Source organism: Chrysochloris asiatica, unplaced genomic scaffold, assembly GCF_000296735.1.
Source record: "Chrysochloris asiatica unplaced genomic scaffold, ChrAsi1.0 scaffold00067, whole genome shotgun sequence".
Lineage (NCBI taxonomy): Eukaryota > Metazoa > Chordata > Mammalia > Afrosoricida > Chrysochloridae > Chrysochloris > Chrysochloris asiatica.
In genome coordinates, this window is record NW_006408585.1 from 927803 (window position 1) to 944448 (window position 16646).

Sequence of the window (16646 nt, forward strand, 5' to 3'; positions counted from 1 at the left end):
TGAAGACTATAACTCTAACTTTGTGATGTTTTTGTTTTTCTTTCCAGCCATTATCCCTGCCTTGAGTCTGTGAGCACATTATAATGTCCCTTTGTGCCTCTTCTCACAAGGAGTTTTCTCAGCTATTTCCTGTTCAAGACATGGATATCAAAAACTCACCATCTAGCCTTAACTCTCCTGTCTCCTACAACTGCAGTCAGTCTGTCCTTCCCCTGGAGCACGGCCCCATATATATTCCTTCCTCCTATGTAGAAAGCCACCATGAATATTCAGCCATGACATTCTATAGCCCCACTGTGATGAATTACAGTATCCCCAGCAGTGCCAGTAACTCTGAAGGTGAACCTGGTCGACAGGCCACAGGCCCAAATGTGTTGTGGCCAACTCCTGGACACCTGTCTCCTTTAGCGATCCATTGCCAGTCATCACTTCTGTATGCAGAACCTCAAAAGAGTCCGTGGTGTGAAGCAAGATCACTAGAACACACCTTACCTGTAAACAGGTAAATTCAGTCTTTGTTCTGAATTATAGTTCCTGGCCACTATTCAAAGTACTTTATGATTTAGTGATAAGAAAGATACGCTTTATACAAGATCTTTATCTTACTGTTGTTGTTGTGAAGTGCTGTCGAGTCGGTTCCAACCCATAGTAACCCTGTATAGGGTTTCGGAGGAGCAGTTGGTGAGCTTGAACCACCAACCTTGCAGTTCAAACCGTTTTGCAGTCTGATGCATTAACCCACAGCACCACACCAGGATTCCTTTATCTTATTAGTCATATAGATTACTTGAGACCCGAAATGATATAAGGCACTCTCTAGGTATTCTGGTGGTGGTGGTTATGTGCCTTGGAGTCAGTTCTGACTCAAAGCGACCCTGTACAGGGTTTCTGAGGCTGTAAATCTTTACCAGAGCAGAAAGCCTCATCTTTCTCCTGTGGAACAGCTGGTAGTTTCGAACTGCTGACCCTGAGGTTCGCAGCCCGATTTGTAACCACTACACTACCAGAGCTCCTTTTAGGTATTCTAGTCCGTATTAAAAAGTTACGCCTATAGATAGGTGTTTGGGGAAGAATTCATTGAACTTTACTAATTATTTTTCTCTTGATGAAGACATTTGGATTTGAAAAAGAGCTTTTTACTTTACTTTTAGGTTAGATTCTTATGGTGTGAATACAATTTAGTGTTCATGGCAAATTGTTTCCAGGATACAAGGAATTTATAGCATATCTAATATTGGAATGCATTCGTTTCAAGTGTTACCATAAAACTTGGAGAAATAATATTACCCAGTAATTTTATTTTTCTTCCTTTGTTAAAAAACTTACTTATTGATAGAAAAAGAAGAAAATGCAAACATTGTAGATAACTTTTTCAAGATTCTATTTTTCATTTAGCCTTTATGTTGCTGTTTTCATTAAATTGCTGTAGAGTTGGTTCCGACTCATAATAACCCTTTATAGGATTTCCGAGGAGTGGCTGGTGAGTTTGAACCGCTGACTTTTCAATTCAAACCTACCTTACAGTCCCTTGCTTCATTTTGTTTCTGAACATGAATTCTAATCAGAGTTTTGTTAATATTTGGACAAATCAGACTATTTTATAATTACTTTTCATTTATAAACCTATAAAACCTTTACCATTTTCTTTCAGAAAGAAACATGCCCTAGCAAAATTAGGGTACTTGCCAGGTTGCTTTGGTACCTCTCAGGCCCAGTGAAACTTCTTACCTCAGCATTGAATGCCTTCTGGCTTCCAAATATCCTACTAGGACAGGTGCCTGTTGACTCTCTTTCCCTCTTCTCCTCTCTCTCATCTTTCTACTCTCTCTCTCTCTCTCTCTTTTTTTAACCCAAGTATAGTATTGCACTTAACAACAACAACAAATAGTATTGTAACTTAGAGCCCAGTTTTTACTAAAAGAAGTAAGATGAGTTTCATTTCAGCCCTTTCTCAGAGATTGCAGAATGAAAGATTTTATACCCTGTTTAAATGGGAACCTCCTACGGCGGAAGGGCTGGTCAGTTGACACTTCCTTATGATTCAAGGGGCCACCATATATCCTGCTTGTGGTTCTGACCTGTGGGTACTGTTCTTTCTGGTCACTTCCTTCGCTAGTGTTTATTTTCCTCTCAGAAATGGCCATAGTTGGCCTTCCATGTTACCAGAGTTCATCAGCACTGCACTGATGGGCATAAACTCACTTAAACAATTTAAAAGATCAGTCATTAGCAACCATGTGACTCTTTTATGACTATGACAGCAATAACAAAGCTTTTGCTTTATGAAATTTCCTGGAATCTATTTGAATGGCAAAGAGGCACAATTAGGCGATGTTCATGTTGTTTTTTTTCTCTGGAAAGCGTCTGTTTTTCCCGTATGTTCTTTTACAATGAATGTTTTCTTTGCTCCCAGAGAGACCTTGAAAAGGAAGGTTAGTGGGAGCAGTTGCACCAGCCCTGTCACTAGTCCAAGCACAAAGAGGGATGCCCACTTCTGTGCCGTCTGCAGCGATTACGCCTCGGGATATCACTACGGAGTCTGGTCGTGTGAAGGATGTAAGGCCTTTTTTAAAAGAAGCATTCAAGGTACAAGAGTATCGTAGCTGCTTCTTTAGTTTTCCTTTGTAAATTGAGTGAACGTTTACAGACAAGATCATCAGCTTTATATTCAACAAATCAGATACTTTTTACATCTCAATGAATACAATCCCCTCCGTGCAAACAATAGTTAGTTATTCTACTTCCTCTCTGGGTTCCCCATTTACATCTTCTATTTCACAAATGAACAAAGCAAAACTATTATGTACACATACAAAACAAAAAATATATATTCATTTAAATATCCAAAGAGCACATTCTACAAGCCAGCCACCTGCCCACAGACACACAGTCTTTCTCAGTCCAGGGGCCTAGAGTTCTTAGCTGCTCTGTCTCTGCATACCATTGCCTCTGCCACCATGTGTGCTGCCTCGCTTTTCTAGGTAGGATCTCACGCTCCACTCATGCTCTTCCTTCTTAATGATCCTGGGATCGTCTATTCCTGAAATGAAAGATTAACTACTCGCCCCCTTTTAGTTATATAGCTTTTACTGTTACAATTGTGACCATCACAATGAATCCTGTTAACAATCACTTACAATTGAATTATATAATCCTATCAGCATCATCCCCCATCCCCTTTCACCAGATCCATATGAAAAAGAGGAAAACTATTTAGTGGGGATTCTACCTTACCCCCTCATTATGTAACTGAGCACATTAATGAAAATCTGTAAGCCAGCCACTTCATGCCTTTATAGTGCCCCCACCCCCAATTTTGATAGCCATTGTTTGAATTGGCTGGCCCTGTGGGTTAATGTGCTGGCACTGCAAAGTTGACAGTTCAAGCTCACAAGTCGCTTCTCCGAAACCCTATGCAGGGTTGCTATGGGTCGGAACTGACTTGACGGCACTTAACAACAACAGTCAACCCAGTACACTGAAGAAACGAGCTTGCTTCTTGATATGAAGAATCCTTTCATTCTGGTTGGAATTTTGAGCGACTACATCCATAAGCAAAAAAAGTCCAGTTCATCAAATTGTAGCAATTTACACTTGTGGATAGACAGTATCAAACATCTTTATCTTTATCTGGCCGAGTTCTGGTCAACTAACCATCTCAGCTAGGTCACATGGGTCCTGGCTGCAAGTTTGAGAGCTCACGCACACCTCCTCCTGCTTTAGACCAGCTGGCTGCTTCACTTTCAACCCTAGCCCTCAAACATCTCCCTAAATTTCAGACCAGTCAGCCCTTCCTCTTCTCTCTCTCATCTCACAGTCAACAGGTGTCAATGGAATGTGACCAAACTTAGCCCGTGTCTTCAATGCTGCATTTCCCCCACTTCCACTCAAAAGTAGACCCAGGTGGTCACCAAGCAGCATACTAGACTGCTTGTGGGCTCCCTTTTAATTTCAATCCACAAGGGGGGATTTCCCTTGCCTTGATGCCTCTAAAGCAAATAGCTTGCTTGATCAAACAATCCATACTTTTTTTTTCTGCAGCTCTTTCTTTCAATAAGAATCTTCTGTTCTCCCAGCAGTTCTGGGTTCGTCTGCCTGTCGTATAAACTGGGAATGTCCTAACCCAGAACATGCTGGGTCAGGCTCAGGATTCCACCTAAGGCCCCATACTCTACAAAGATTTCACAAGAAGCCTGTTTCCCTGGGCAAATTCGATGTCCCCTTTTAGCTAATCAGTTATAGGCTGAAGGCAGGCTTACAAGCTTTCTGTAATCAAATGCTTTTCCTTTTTTGTTTTCAGACAGTTATGTAGAGATGACCTAGCAAAACTTTCACCAATGGTCTGGTTGGTACACAAAGTACTTAATGAACAGTTCAGAGACTCTAGTATGTGATTGAGGTGGGTTGGATGCTTGGGTGAATTGTTTCAAGGAGCATTGTATTTCCCATATTTAATTGTAGATTTCTACCTCAGAAATCTAATTTGCCTTGTTCTCACATACCACTAATACCTACAAGGATGTTGAGGTGGAATGCTTGGCTACAACCCTTGTGAAGGTAGTGCTTGGACAAAAAAAAGGTGTGCTTATCAGGAATGGCAAAGATTGTTTCTTCCTGTGAGTTATCTGGCATGCTTAGACAAGCTGGCTCCTGAGGAAGAGAACATGAATGCATCCACTTCCCACTTATTGGCATGGTTAGGTTCCAAAGACTAGGTTGTTATGGAAAAATCAGTGTTACGTGAAAATGGAAGATGACCACATGAGATCACAAAATGGAGGATGACTACATCATGATTTAACTGCCAAATCACTGAGGAGCATGATCCAGCTAAGTTGACACATGACCTTAGGCATCACAGCCAGTGTCGCTCTTACCTCATAATATAACTCGGCATTTGTTACTATCATATGTAAATTGTTAATGCACAAAATAGATAGCAAATTTTTCACTGTGGTTGTAAATGTGGAATGTTGGATAACAAGACAGTTGATAAGTGAGAAATTGTTGTTGTTAAGTACCATGGAGTCGGTTCCGACTCATAGTGACCCTGCACAGAGTTTCCGAGACTGTAAATCTTTACGGGCGCAGAAAGCCTGCAGAACAGCTGGTAGTTTTGAACTGCCGACCTTGGGGTTAGCAGCCCAATTTGTAACCACTACGCTACCAGAGTTCCTTGAGAAGTAGGTATACATTTTATGGAAATGGCCAGGAATTAGTAATTCAACTCTAGTCAACTCTGAGAATTGATCTAGAGCCCTGGCTTGCCTGGACCAGTAGAGCCTCTCTTCACATCTCTGTTGTTTTCTGGTCTGTTTAGACTTTTTAATTTTTTTTTTTTTCATAGCCTTCTCCAAATTCAGATTGGCATTATTTTAAATTTTTTTTTTTTTTTTTAACAACACCTTTTTAATCACCGTAAAATTGTGCACCTCTGGTTTTAAGGGTAGTCTGCCCATCCCCACGCACACACCCTTGCCATGACATACCCCTTTCACCAGTTTTCATTTGCTCTAGTCACTTTCTTGCTCTCATGTCTCTATTCTGTAGTCCCTGCCCTCAGCAGCCCCTTTCCCGGACAGTATCCTTGGTTCCCAACACAGAGCTCATCAGTGTTTTCTTCTTTGATGTGTTTCTAACCAGCTAAGAAAATAAATCTTAAAATAAGTTGTAGTGTGCCAATAGCAGTTTAAGTTAACTTGCCCATTGATAACTCTAGAGTAAGTGACTATTTTATCTCAAGCAGAGAAGCACGGATGGAATCCAAAAGGTGGTGATGACTAGAGTGTTGGGAGATAATGAATCACTTTCCTTCATCATCTCCCCTCAAACTCACCTCTTTGTCCTAGATCCTCCGTGATTTCATCTTTGATCTCGTCTCCTGACTACTTCCCTCTTTGTGAAATAGAGGTGCTTACGGAGTTGCTCTAAAGATGAATGGAGGTTGATTATATGAAAACATTCGATCAACCATAATATATAAATTCAAAATATTCTCCCCCAACTCTTCCTTATTCAGGTATCAGCATCTTTTCTTTCATCCTTGAATTTCAATTCTAATTCTAGTCTCATTTAAATCCATGTTCTCCAGAAAAGTCTTTATAGTGAGGCCAGGAAGGGTCCGTGGCTTCTTCCACACTTAGTCTATATCTTACTGAAATGAACATGATACAGATTAAGGAAGCATATGTCATCAAACATTCCATGTTTAACATAATGAGTTGTTTTTTAAAAATTTTATTGTGAATTGAGTGAAGGTTTACAGAGCAGATCATCAGTTTTACCTTCAGCAATTCCTCCTTTGCTTCATTACAATGTTTGCAATCCCCTCCATGTACTATCAGTTAACAGTATTTATCTCGATTCATTTTAACTCTTGCATTCCTCCCTATCCTGTATCTCTCACTGCCTTCATCTTTCCTCCCCCAATCTACCTCTTGTTGTATATTACCTGCTGTATCATGTAAACATCAGTCTGCCCTAAAGCCTGTGAATAATTTTCCTTCTCCCTTTCCCCACCCCAGTAACCATCATAAAATGCTTATTTTATCAAGAACACTTTTTCTTAACTTTTTACAACAGTGGTCTCATATGATGTTTGTCTTTTGCTATTTTCACTCAGCATAATGTCCTCCAGGCTCATCATGTTGTGAGAGATTTTTCAGATTCATCGGTTTTTTCTTCACTATTGTATTGTATTCCATTGTGTGTATTTACCAAAGTTTGTTTAACCATTCATCTGTTGATGGACATTTAGGCTGTCTCCATCTTCTTAATGTGCCTCTTGTAGACAGCATATTGAAGGATCCATTCTGCTACTCTCTGTCTCTCTTTTTTTTTTCTTTTTAAATGTAAGGTTTTATTGTGATTGAATGAAAGTTTACAGAGAATATCATCAGTTTTACATTCAACAAATCATACAACTTGTTTCATGACATTGATTATAATCCCTTCCATGTACCATCAGTTAACAGTATTTCTCTCTATCCACTTTAGCTTTTTAAAAAACACACAAACAATAAAAACCACTCAGGCATATGTAATAATTTACATCTCCAAAGGGCACATTCTGCAAATCGGCTCCCGGCCACCAGCTCTTAGTCCTTGTCTTCTTAGTCCATGAATCTAGAGTCCTCAGCCGCTTCCCCTCTCCATGCCCCCATATCTGCCTCCTTCGCTGGCACTGTTGCTTCTCTGGATAAGGTCCTGCATTCTGCTTGTGCGTTCCTCTCTTGATAGTCCTAGGGTCCTCTGTTTCTGGACTGTAAGATCAACCACTCCCCTTTTTTTGTTTACAAAACTTCTACCTTTACAATTGGTACAGTTGCGATTAGTCATGATAACAGTTATTCACTATTGAATCTTACGAATCTTATCCCCACGAATCTTATCCCCATCTCTTTTCACCAGACCCATCTAGACAAGATGGCAGCTATTCAGTAGGGACTCTTTCTTTCCCCCCAAACTCTTAAACTAAACTCCCTCGTGAAACCTTATAAGCCAGTCACTTCATGCCTCTATTGCCCCCTCATTTTAGGTAGCCAAAGTGTAAATTGCCCATCCCTTTCTACCCTGTGAACAGAGATGATAGCATTGATACTTGATTTGAAGACTCTTTCCCTCTCTGTTGGCATTTAGAGAACTACTGCTCTGAGTACAGGTCAGGTTCATCATGAAGATGTATCTTCTGTCACTGTAGCTGTTCCAGTCTGCTTGTCTTTTCTATTGGGAATGTCTCACCTCATAAGGTTGTGGATGGGACTCAGAATTCCACCTAAGGTCCTATATTCTGTAAAGGCTTTGCATGAGGCCAATGTCACTGGACAAGTTATAGAACCCCCTTTTAGATATTACAATCAGTTATAGGCTGAAGATGGGCTTACAAGTTTTCTCTAATCATGTTTCCCACCATTCCTTTCTATCCCACTCAAGTGTCTATTTTACAATAGTAGGCAAGGGAAACTAATATTCATAAGGAAGTCAAGGATTTTGATATTATTTACCCTCTTCAAGCTATACCTAGATCCCTGTATTCCAGAGCCCTGTTGTTCTAAAGTTGAGTATGCATCACTATTTACCTCTGTCCCACAAGGCCATGCAAACCTTTCTCAGTGTTTCCCTATCTATCTTGTTCTTCTGCCTCCTCCTCTCTTTTTGTATTGCCTTCCCCAACACTCAAAGTAAATCCCCCACCCCAACCCCATTGTAGTTACCTTATATTCCATTAGTTCTACCCTCCATTTAAGACAGTCTATTTTATCCAGTAATCTACCTGACCTTCCCACCACCTGGATCTGTGTTCCTCTGTGTTTACCTTTTTTCACATTGTAATTGTTTTGATCATAGACTGACCTCCCAGATTCTCTGTTCTTATACTTTTATTCTGTTCTTGACTCTTTCATTTGTCAACTGAGTTCAGGTTGATGCTTCCATGTAGGTATGGAGTGTAGATCTACTTCCAGCTCATTTGCTGCAGTCACTTTATCTCGTTTCTGGACATGTGCAGATATGGTCATCTGCTTCTGCTTTTTAGGCATATTCAGGGGTTATCTGTGGCCTTAATACTTAGATGGATATGTATTTTTGGTATTTTTTATGCTTTATGATTGCCTCCAGGTAGATGTGATCAGGAAATTGGCTTCCCTTTTCATTCTTCTTCTTGAGAAATTTCAAGATGCCACTGTTGGTCATTTTGACGTAATTTAGGATTTAATTTACAGCTTATTTCCTTTTTTGTCTGCTTGTCCCACTCCACAATCCCTGTTCAGGCCTTTTTTCTAGTTGTAAACAGTTCAGGGCCAGCTGTGGCCATTTGGTTTTAATTGGAAACTGTCTCTTTAAATTTCAAGGAGATCTGTGAGCATGCGTAGTAGAACCCTCTGAGGGTGGGGCTGGCGTGCCCACTAGCTCAGGCACCCATCTAGTCACCAGAATGGAGGTGCTCAGACAGCAAGGGACCAATAAACAGCTATCAAAAGAAAATAATGTTCACACCTTTATCTCTGCGGTTCTGCCAGGCGTCTGTGGCCGCTCTGATCCTTCCCCCACTTGGTCTCACCCAAGATGGTGGCTTCTGGAGCAGCTGAGTATCCCGTATTAGAAAGCAATGGATTTCTTGCTTCTGTCACAAATTCCCCAGCTGTAAGTGTTCCAGCCTTCTAAATATTCCTTTATTGGTTCAGAGTTCTGGGACCATCCCCTGAGCCTGCTTGTTCGGGTATTCTGTGTTGTTGTTGGTGGAGCTCTTCCACCCGATCCGCCATCTTGTTTGTTCCTTACTCTGTGTCTCTTGACTGGTGCATTTAATCCACTTATATTCAGTGTAATTATTGATTACATTAATTACACTGAATGTAATTAAAAATGATGCTGTCATTTTTCTGTGTGAGTTGTGTGTGTGTGTATGTGTGTGTGTGGTGCTGCTGGTTTCTTTGTTCCATGTAATTCTCTGTGCGGAGTTAATTTTGTTTGGGGGTTTTCATTTTTATTTCTGTTGTGTTTAATATTCACTAAACCTTTCTGATTTTCCTCTTATTCATTTTAATGTGAAGATGTATTAATTTTCTTTGTGGTTACCCTGTAATTTATTAATTTTTTTCCCACTTAAAACCTTCTGTTTCATATTTAAATCTACTTTATTATCTCACCATTTAAAAGTTTTTTTTATCTACTCTCTTCTCCCTTTTATTTGTAGCTGATTCCATTATAAATTAATATCTCTGGTTCCCTATTTCCAGTCTTGTAGGTTTGTTTTAGTTTAAATACTTGTGTATGTAGGAGCCCTGGTGCTATGTGATAATGCACTGGACCACAAAATCAGTTTGAACCATAAGATCTGTGGTTCAAATTCAACAGCTGCTCCTCCAAAACTCTATACAGGGTTGCTGTGAGTCAGAACCGACTCAAAGGCACTTCACAACAGCATATGTAGGATAAGCACTGGACCATTAGGTAGATTTGAACCTAAAGGTCAATAGTTCAGACTCACCAGTTGCTCCTTGGAAACTCTATACTGGGTCACTATGAATTGGAATCGAATTGACAGAACTTAGCAACAACAACATATCTGGGTTAAGTTCTGGGGGCTGTTGTCATATATATTAATCTCAGGTGGTTTTCTGCTGTTCCCAGTCCAAAGAACACCCTTTAGTATTTTTTGTAAAGTTGGTCTTGTTCTTACAAATTCCTATAAATTCTGTTTATCTGGAAATGTCCTGATTTCATATTAATACTTGAGGGATGGCTTTGCTTGGTGTATGATTCTTGGTTGGCAGCTTTTTCTTTCAGAGAGTTGTATATGTCATCCAATAAGACTAATCAGAATTTAGTCTTATTTGTTGTCCTTTACGGGTAACTTTTCATTTTTCCTGAGCTGCTCTCAGGATTCCTTCCCTGTCTTTGGTTTAGCAAAGTTTGATTATGATATGTCTAGGTGGTTTTCTTTTTGTATCTATCCTGCTTGGGGTCCATTCAGCTTCTTTTATGCTTATTTTTTCATTTTTTATGATGCTAGGGAAATTTACTTCCAATAACTCTTTGACAGTTTTCTCGGTGCTTTTGATTGTCTCTTCCTGTTCTGGAATTCTGATTACCTATAAGTTATTCCTCTTCATAGTACCTTGCATATATCTCAGGCTCTCTTCTGATTTTTCATTCTTTTTTCAGATTGTTCTTCTAGCATGCTAGTATTGAGAGATTTGTCTTCAAGCTTATTAATTTGGGCTTCCATTGCTTCAAATCTACTCCTATGCCCTTCAATGATCCATTTCTGAAAGCTTAGCATTAATTTGAATTTCTAATTGCAGGGATTTTTTTAGTGTTTTAAAATTTGCATTTTGTTTGTTCTTGTAGTGTTTTCCTGAATTCTAACATTTTTTTCTGTGTTCTCCTTGCTTTCTTCCATCTTTCTTCCATCTTCACAATTGCTGCTATGCTGAATCCATTGCGGCTACCACTGTGCCAATCCATCTCATTAGAGATCTCCCTCTTTTTTGCTGACCCTCCACTTTGCCAAGCATGATGTCCTTTTCCAGCCACTGGTCCCTCCTGATAATAATGAAATATTATGCAGTTCTGAAAAAAATGTTTCCAGAAATTTTAAACATGGAGAAACACTTACTAAGCAATGCTAAATGAAGAAAGACACATATGTCTATGTATGGTGATAGAGGTGATGGTGGTGGTGCTGTGGAGTCAATTCAAACTCAGAGATCCAGTATTCTGGTGTGTGTTTTTTAGCAACAATATTTATAAGATAAACAAACAGCAAATGTACATCCCTGGCTTCCCCACACTCCATAGTCTCAAGGCAGGAAAGCCATCTCTCAGTAGTCAGCTCAGAAGAGTCAAGGAACGTCAGTTGTCTTTATTTTGATACAAAGGTCTTCTCTTCTCAAATAACTCCATACTTCTTCAGAGACTGTAGTCAGTTTTGCACAGGTGAGGACAGCAGAAAGGGGGTAGTTGCTGATGGACACCATCTTCTCTGTGTACTCCACATTGACCTTTCCACGGGCAAAGGTCCCCACTACCAAAACAATAGGGTCGCTGCTGGGCACCAACTCTCACATATCACTAACAACTGGGATGGAAAAGAAGTGCCAATTTTCATGCATCCAATTGGGAAGTAATCTGACATTGGATTCTTAATTACCTTCAGTAGCTTCTGAGGACCATTTGCTGCTCGAACACTGAGTTTGTGTAAAAGCTGAACTCTGAGGTCACACGATCAGTCAAAGGTTCTCGGAATTCGGGTCTGGAGGTTCACGTCAATCAGCACATTGTTCTGGGTGTGAATGTAAATCTGTAGCAAGCCAGCTCGGTTCAGGGGACTGTCCATCAGCATCAATAAACTCTGGTGGGCTGTGTCTGCTCTCACTTCCCCAGGATCCGTTCTTCAACAACATAGACTTGTGCTTGTCACAGTTGAGTAGCTCATATGTCTTCCCTACCGTGACTGTCTCCAAACTGACACTGTCCAGCACCACAATGACCCTCCAGTCTTGCTTCCTGCTCCGAATCAGGGCTGTTTTGGTGGCACAGCATCCCAGTCCTATTCCTGTTCTCTACCATGCTGCTCACAAGGATGGAATCAACCCCTGGACGCAGCCATCTTGCAACTGGACCGGAACTTGCTTACATCAATTTCTTAGATTAGAACTCTCCCTAATCGCAAACTTCCTTCCGGCTGCCGTTTTAGAAGTGGGATCTTGGAAATGGCAGTGGTTTACCTGTATTCTGTTTTGGAGGCTGTAAATCTTTATGGGAGCAGAAAGCCTCATCTTTCTCCTGCATCTGTACATAGTATGAGCCCAATAAAAAAATCATTATTCGAATAACTGTTGAGTGCCAGTACACCAAAATTCAAACAGTGCCTATTCTGACTCAGAACAACCCTTTAACACAGAATAGAACTGCTCCACAGATTTCCAAAGCTGTACATCTTTACTGAAGTACACTGCCTCATTTTCCTCCCTGAAGTAGCTATTGGGTTTGAATTACAATAGCAGCCCAATGCTTTCCCCACTGAGTCACCATGATTCATGTTGAGTGCACATTTGTTGTTGTTAAGTGCTCTTTAATTGGTCCTGACTCACAGTGGCTCTGAACAGGGTTTCTGAGGTTTTAAAATTTTAAGGGAGCAGAAGGCATCATTTTTCTCCTGCAGAGCGACTGGCAAGTTCGAACCTCAGGTCTTGTGGTTCGCAGTCCAATGCTTGTCAAATGAAACAAACACAGACGAAAATCCCAGAACTCTGAAGCTCAGAGGAAAGGTTAGAGAAGTGGCTTGAGTGCTTGCTGTGGGGAAATGAGCAGGGATGGAGAGACAGAGACACTGATTGGTGCTGGCCAGACACATGCAGCACAACCATCTTTTAACTTTTGTGAGCCGCTTTGGTGAAAGAGGTTGCTTGGCAGAGCAGATTCACACAGGAAATGGGAAAGGTGCGATTCTCACTTTCCCCCCACGCTTCCCTGGTGGCCAGAGGTATAGCCAGCTTCCACCCTCATCCACTCCCAGTTCAGACCCTGCTGTCTGCAAGTTCTGAGCCATGTGATTGTGGGTTACCCAGGTGTGAGAGTGGGCTGCTGCACTACTTTGGTGCCTGTAGAGCCACCAAATCAGCATTCAGTTAACAGAAATTCTGGTAAGCAACCATCCTGTCCCCGCTGCCCTGTGGTTCTAACAGCTCATCAAGGGCCTCCAGGAGCTAATTCTGGATTGAGCACCCAGAACATAGAAAACACACAGGCCTATAGGAATCCATGTAGGGCCAGGAACTCCACTGTCACATCTTTCCTGCACCCACCTTGTGAGCTCCTTTGTGGGGCCAAGAGTTGTACTGGTCTTTTTGAGTGCTGTTCTTGTTTTTTCCCTTTCATTGCTTCGTTGTTTTAGTTTCTTTCTTCTTTCTCCTCCTTCTTTTCCTTCCAATCCCTTGAATTTCATCCTTTCTATATCCCTTTTGTTTTTCCTTCTTTTCTTGTTTCTCATTTGCCCTTCTGTTTTATTTATTTTTTCCTTTTGACCTTTCTTTACTACTCTACTCTCTTTCTCCTTTCAACTCCCTGGTTTTACTAAGTGTAAAACATTTCAAAATCTATGTTAAAGTATAATGTGATTGGTGATTGGAGGAATCCCTATATGCCTATACCAAAAACCAGTTAATACCACTAATATTCAGATTTATACACCAACCACTAAAGTCAGTGATGATGAAACTGAAGCTTTCTACCAACTTTTTCAAGCTGAAATTGATTAAACAGTTTTAAAAATTATTTTAAATACTATTTGGACCAATGTGTTTGTTCATGACCTTTTAGGGGGAAAATTCTGTTTCTCTAGATAGAGTTTTAGAATAAACATGTATGAACAAAGTGTATGATTACTGTTTAAACTTCTTAACAGGTATTTTCAATTGTTTCTCAGAAATGTACCAATTTAAACTTCCAAAACAGTGTACAACAGTGTTGGTTTTACTGAGTTTTTGGTAAGTCACACAAAGAGAAAATCTTGCAAGATCGATACATGATAATATGGAGTCCTTGTGTGGTGCCATAGGATAAGCACTGGGCCTCAAGGTCGGTTTAAACTGCAAGGTCAGCAGTTCAAACTCACTAGCTGCTCCTCAAAAACAGAAGCCCAACAGCAACAACAACATGTGGTACAATTTCAGTTTATTTTGAGGTAAAATTTTTCTCCACAAATTTGGTTTACTCTTTGTATCTTCTGTCTTCTTTATTCAGAATGTTTGTTCATTTTCATTTTCTATTAGATTCTGGCATTTTCCTTATACATTATTGTGTACCTTACATTTTAATTTTATATGTTAATACACTAGTTTTTAAATCAGATGTTGCATTTATTTTTCCAGTTGCCTCTAATTTTGATTTATGATTTTAACATGTAGAATATTTAATTTGTAGCTAATTTAGAAAGTTTTATATATAATTTATAAACCTAAAATGTCTTTTAACATTCAGAGATAATATAAACATTTGCCAACATTTTGCTGTTTCATAGTTTGTTTACCTGTTTCATTATTTAATCCCAAAGGAATTTATTCTGATATATTGAATGAAATAAGAATCTGCTATATTTATGTGGTCAACTTTCTTCACATCATTTTTTTTAAAGCATCTTATTTTTTTTTTTAATTGATTTTAAAAAAAAACACCTGGGAGTTGATTTTATAATAATAGACTTTATTAATTTTTTTCCTTTAGTAAGAAAGTCCATTTATTTAGAGAATTTAAAACAAATGCAAAATATAGATCTAAAAATTACATGACCTACAAAATGTAATTAAAATAAAAATTTAACAATGGTTAGCAGAACCACTGATATGAATATATTAGTCTTGACTTTGACATATTGTCAAACATAAGAAAAGTAGCTCTCTTCCTGTGTGCTTGCAGATTAAGTGTTGTTTACATGCCAACACTTTATGACTAGTGAAAATAAACTTTATTTTTAATGATCCATATGGTTAATTTTTGAAAAGTGGATATATTCTCATGATTGAAAATTCAAAAGGCAAAGAATATAAAATGTGGTCTTTCACCCAGACTTATTCTCTATCTCAAGTTCCATAACCTTCCCACCATCATCATCAACCACCTATCACATTCTTGTCTAACTGATGCTAGATCTTTTGTACAAATCTAAAAGTATATTATTTCTTCCTCCTCTTTGAATATATGGCAGCACCTTACATAATGTATTTTGTTTCTTGATTTCCCCTTAGTATAGCTAAAAAACTTTTTTTTTTTAATTGTTTACACTTTAATAAAATGTGACCAGGTTAATGGCATTCAGAACAGCAAGTTCTCATCTAGACATTTAGTCCACTTTTGGGGATATTAGTTTGATCAATTTAACTTTTTTTTTTTTAAGCTTTCATTGTGAATTGAGTGAAAGTTTACAGGGCAGATCATCAGTATTACATTCAGCAAATCATATACTTTGTTTCATTACAATGGTTATAATCCCCTCCAGGTACCATCAGTTAACAGTGTTTGTCTCTATTCATTTTAGCTCTTTTTGGTTTTTTTAAACACTCAGGCATATATAATAATTTAAACCACCAAAGGGTACATTCTGCAAGTTGGCCTTCTGGCTGCCAGCTCTCAGTCCCTCTCTTCCCATGAATCTAGAGTCCTCAGCTGCTTCCCCTCTCCATGCTCCCATCTCTGCCTCCATCTCCGGTGTCGCTGCTTCTCTGGATAGGGTCCCACAATCCACTTGCACTCTTCTCCCTTGATGGTCCTAGGGTCTTCTGTTTCTGGACTGTAAGATTAACTACTCCCCTATTTTTGTTACAAAACTTCTACCTTTACAATTGTGACAGTCACGATTAGTCATGATAACTTTTACTCACCGTTGAATCATAAGAATCTTATCCCCATCTCTTTTAACCAGACCTATCTAGATAAGATGAAAACTGTTTAGTGGGGACTCTGTCTTCCCTCACACACTCTTTAAATTCCCTCTTGAAATCAATAGACTTCATTTTTAGAGCAATTTTAGGTGTACAGAAAATTGTACAGAAAGTACAGAGTCCCCATTTACCAACCTTCCCTGCACACAGTTTCCAGTATTATTAACATGTATTTCTGGGGTACATTTGTTATAATTATGGGCCAGTATCGATAGAGTATTATTAATAAGGTCCTTAGTTTATACACTAGGATTCACTCTTCGCATTGGGTAATTGGATGGGCTTTGGTAAATGTATATGTTCACCATTACATTATCATACAGAATGGTTTAATTGACTTAAAACTGTCCTGCTGTGCTTCCCCTGTGCAACCCTTCCCCTGAATCCCTCGTCACCAATGATCTTTTTATTAAGAACTGAATTTTAAAACTCAAATTTTTTTTTTTTTAAGGTTTTTATTGTGGATTGAGTGAAAGTTTACAGGGCATATCATCAGTTTTACTTTCAACAAACCATATACCTTGTTTCATTACATTGATTATAATCCCCTCCATGTACCATCAGTTAACAGTATTTCTCTCTATCCACGTTATCTTTTGTAAAAAACACACAAACAAAAAAAATCCACTCTGGCATATATAATAATTTACATCTCCAAAGGGCACATTCTGCAAGTCTGCTCCTGGCCACCAGTTCTTAGTCCTT

General features: G+C 39.2%; 1 protein-coding gene and 1 pseudogene across 2 annotated transcripts in view; one reads left to right on the forward strand and one right to left on the reverse strand.

The window, feature by feature from the left end:
* Positions 1-44: 44 nt before the first annotated feature.
* ESR2 (estrogen receptor 2 (ER beta)) overlaps positions 45-16646 on the forward strand; it is a 118453-nt gene continuing 101851 nt past the window's right edge. The window contains exons 1-2 of one of the 2 annotated variants that reach the window (XM_006864566.1): positions 45-502; positions 2414-2586. In XM_006864566.1, the coding sequence (XP_006864628.1) occupies positions 84-502; positions 2414-2586 (592 nt within the window). In that variant the 5' untranslated portion in view covers positions 45-83. The remainder of the gene's footprint in view (positions 503-2413; positions 2587-16646) is intronic. The other variant, XM_006864567.1, reaches the window with a different exon arrangement.
* Positions 11346-12112, reverse strand: LOC102839100 (annotated as a pseudogene).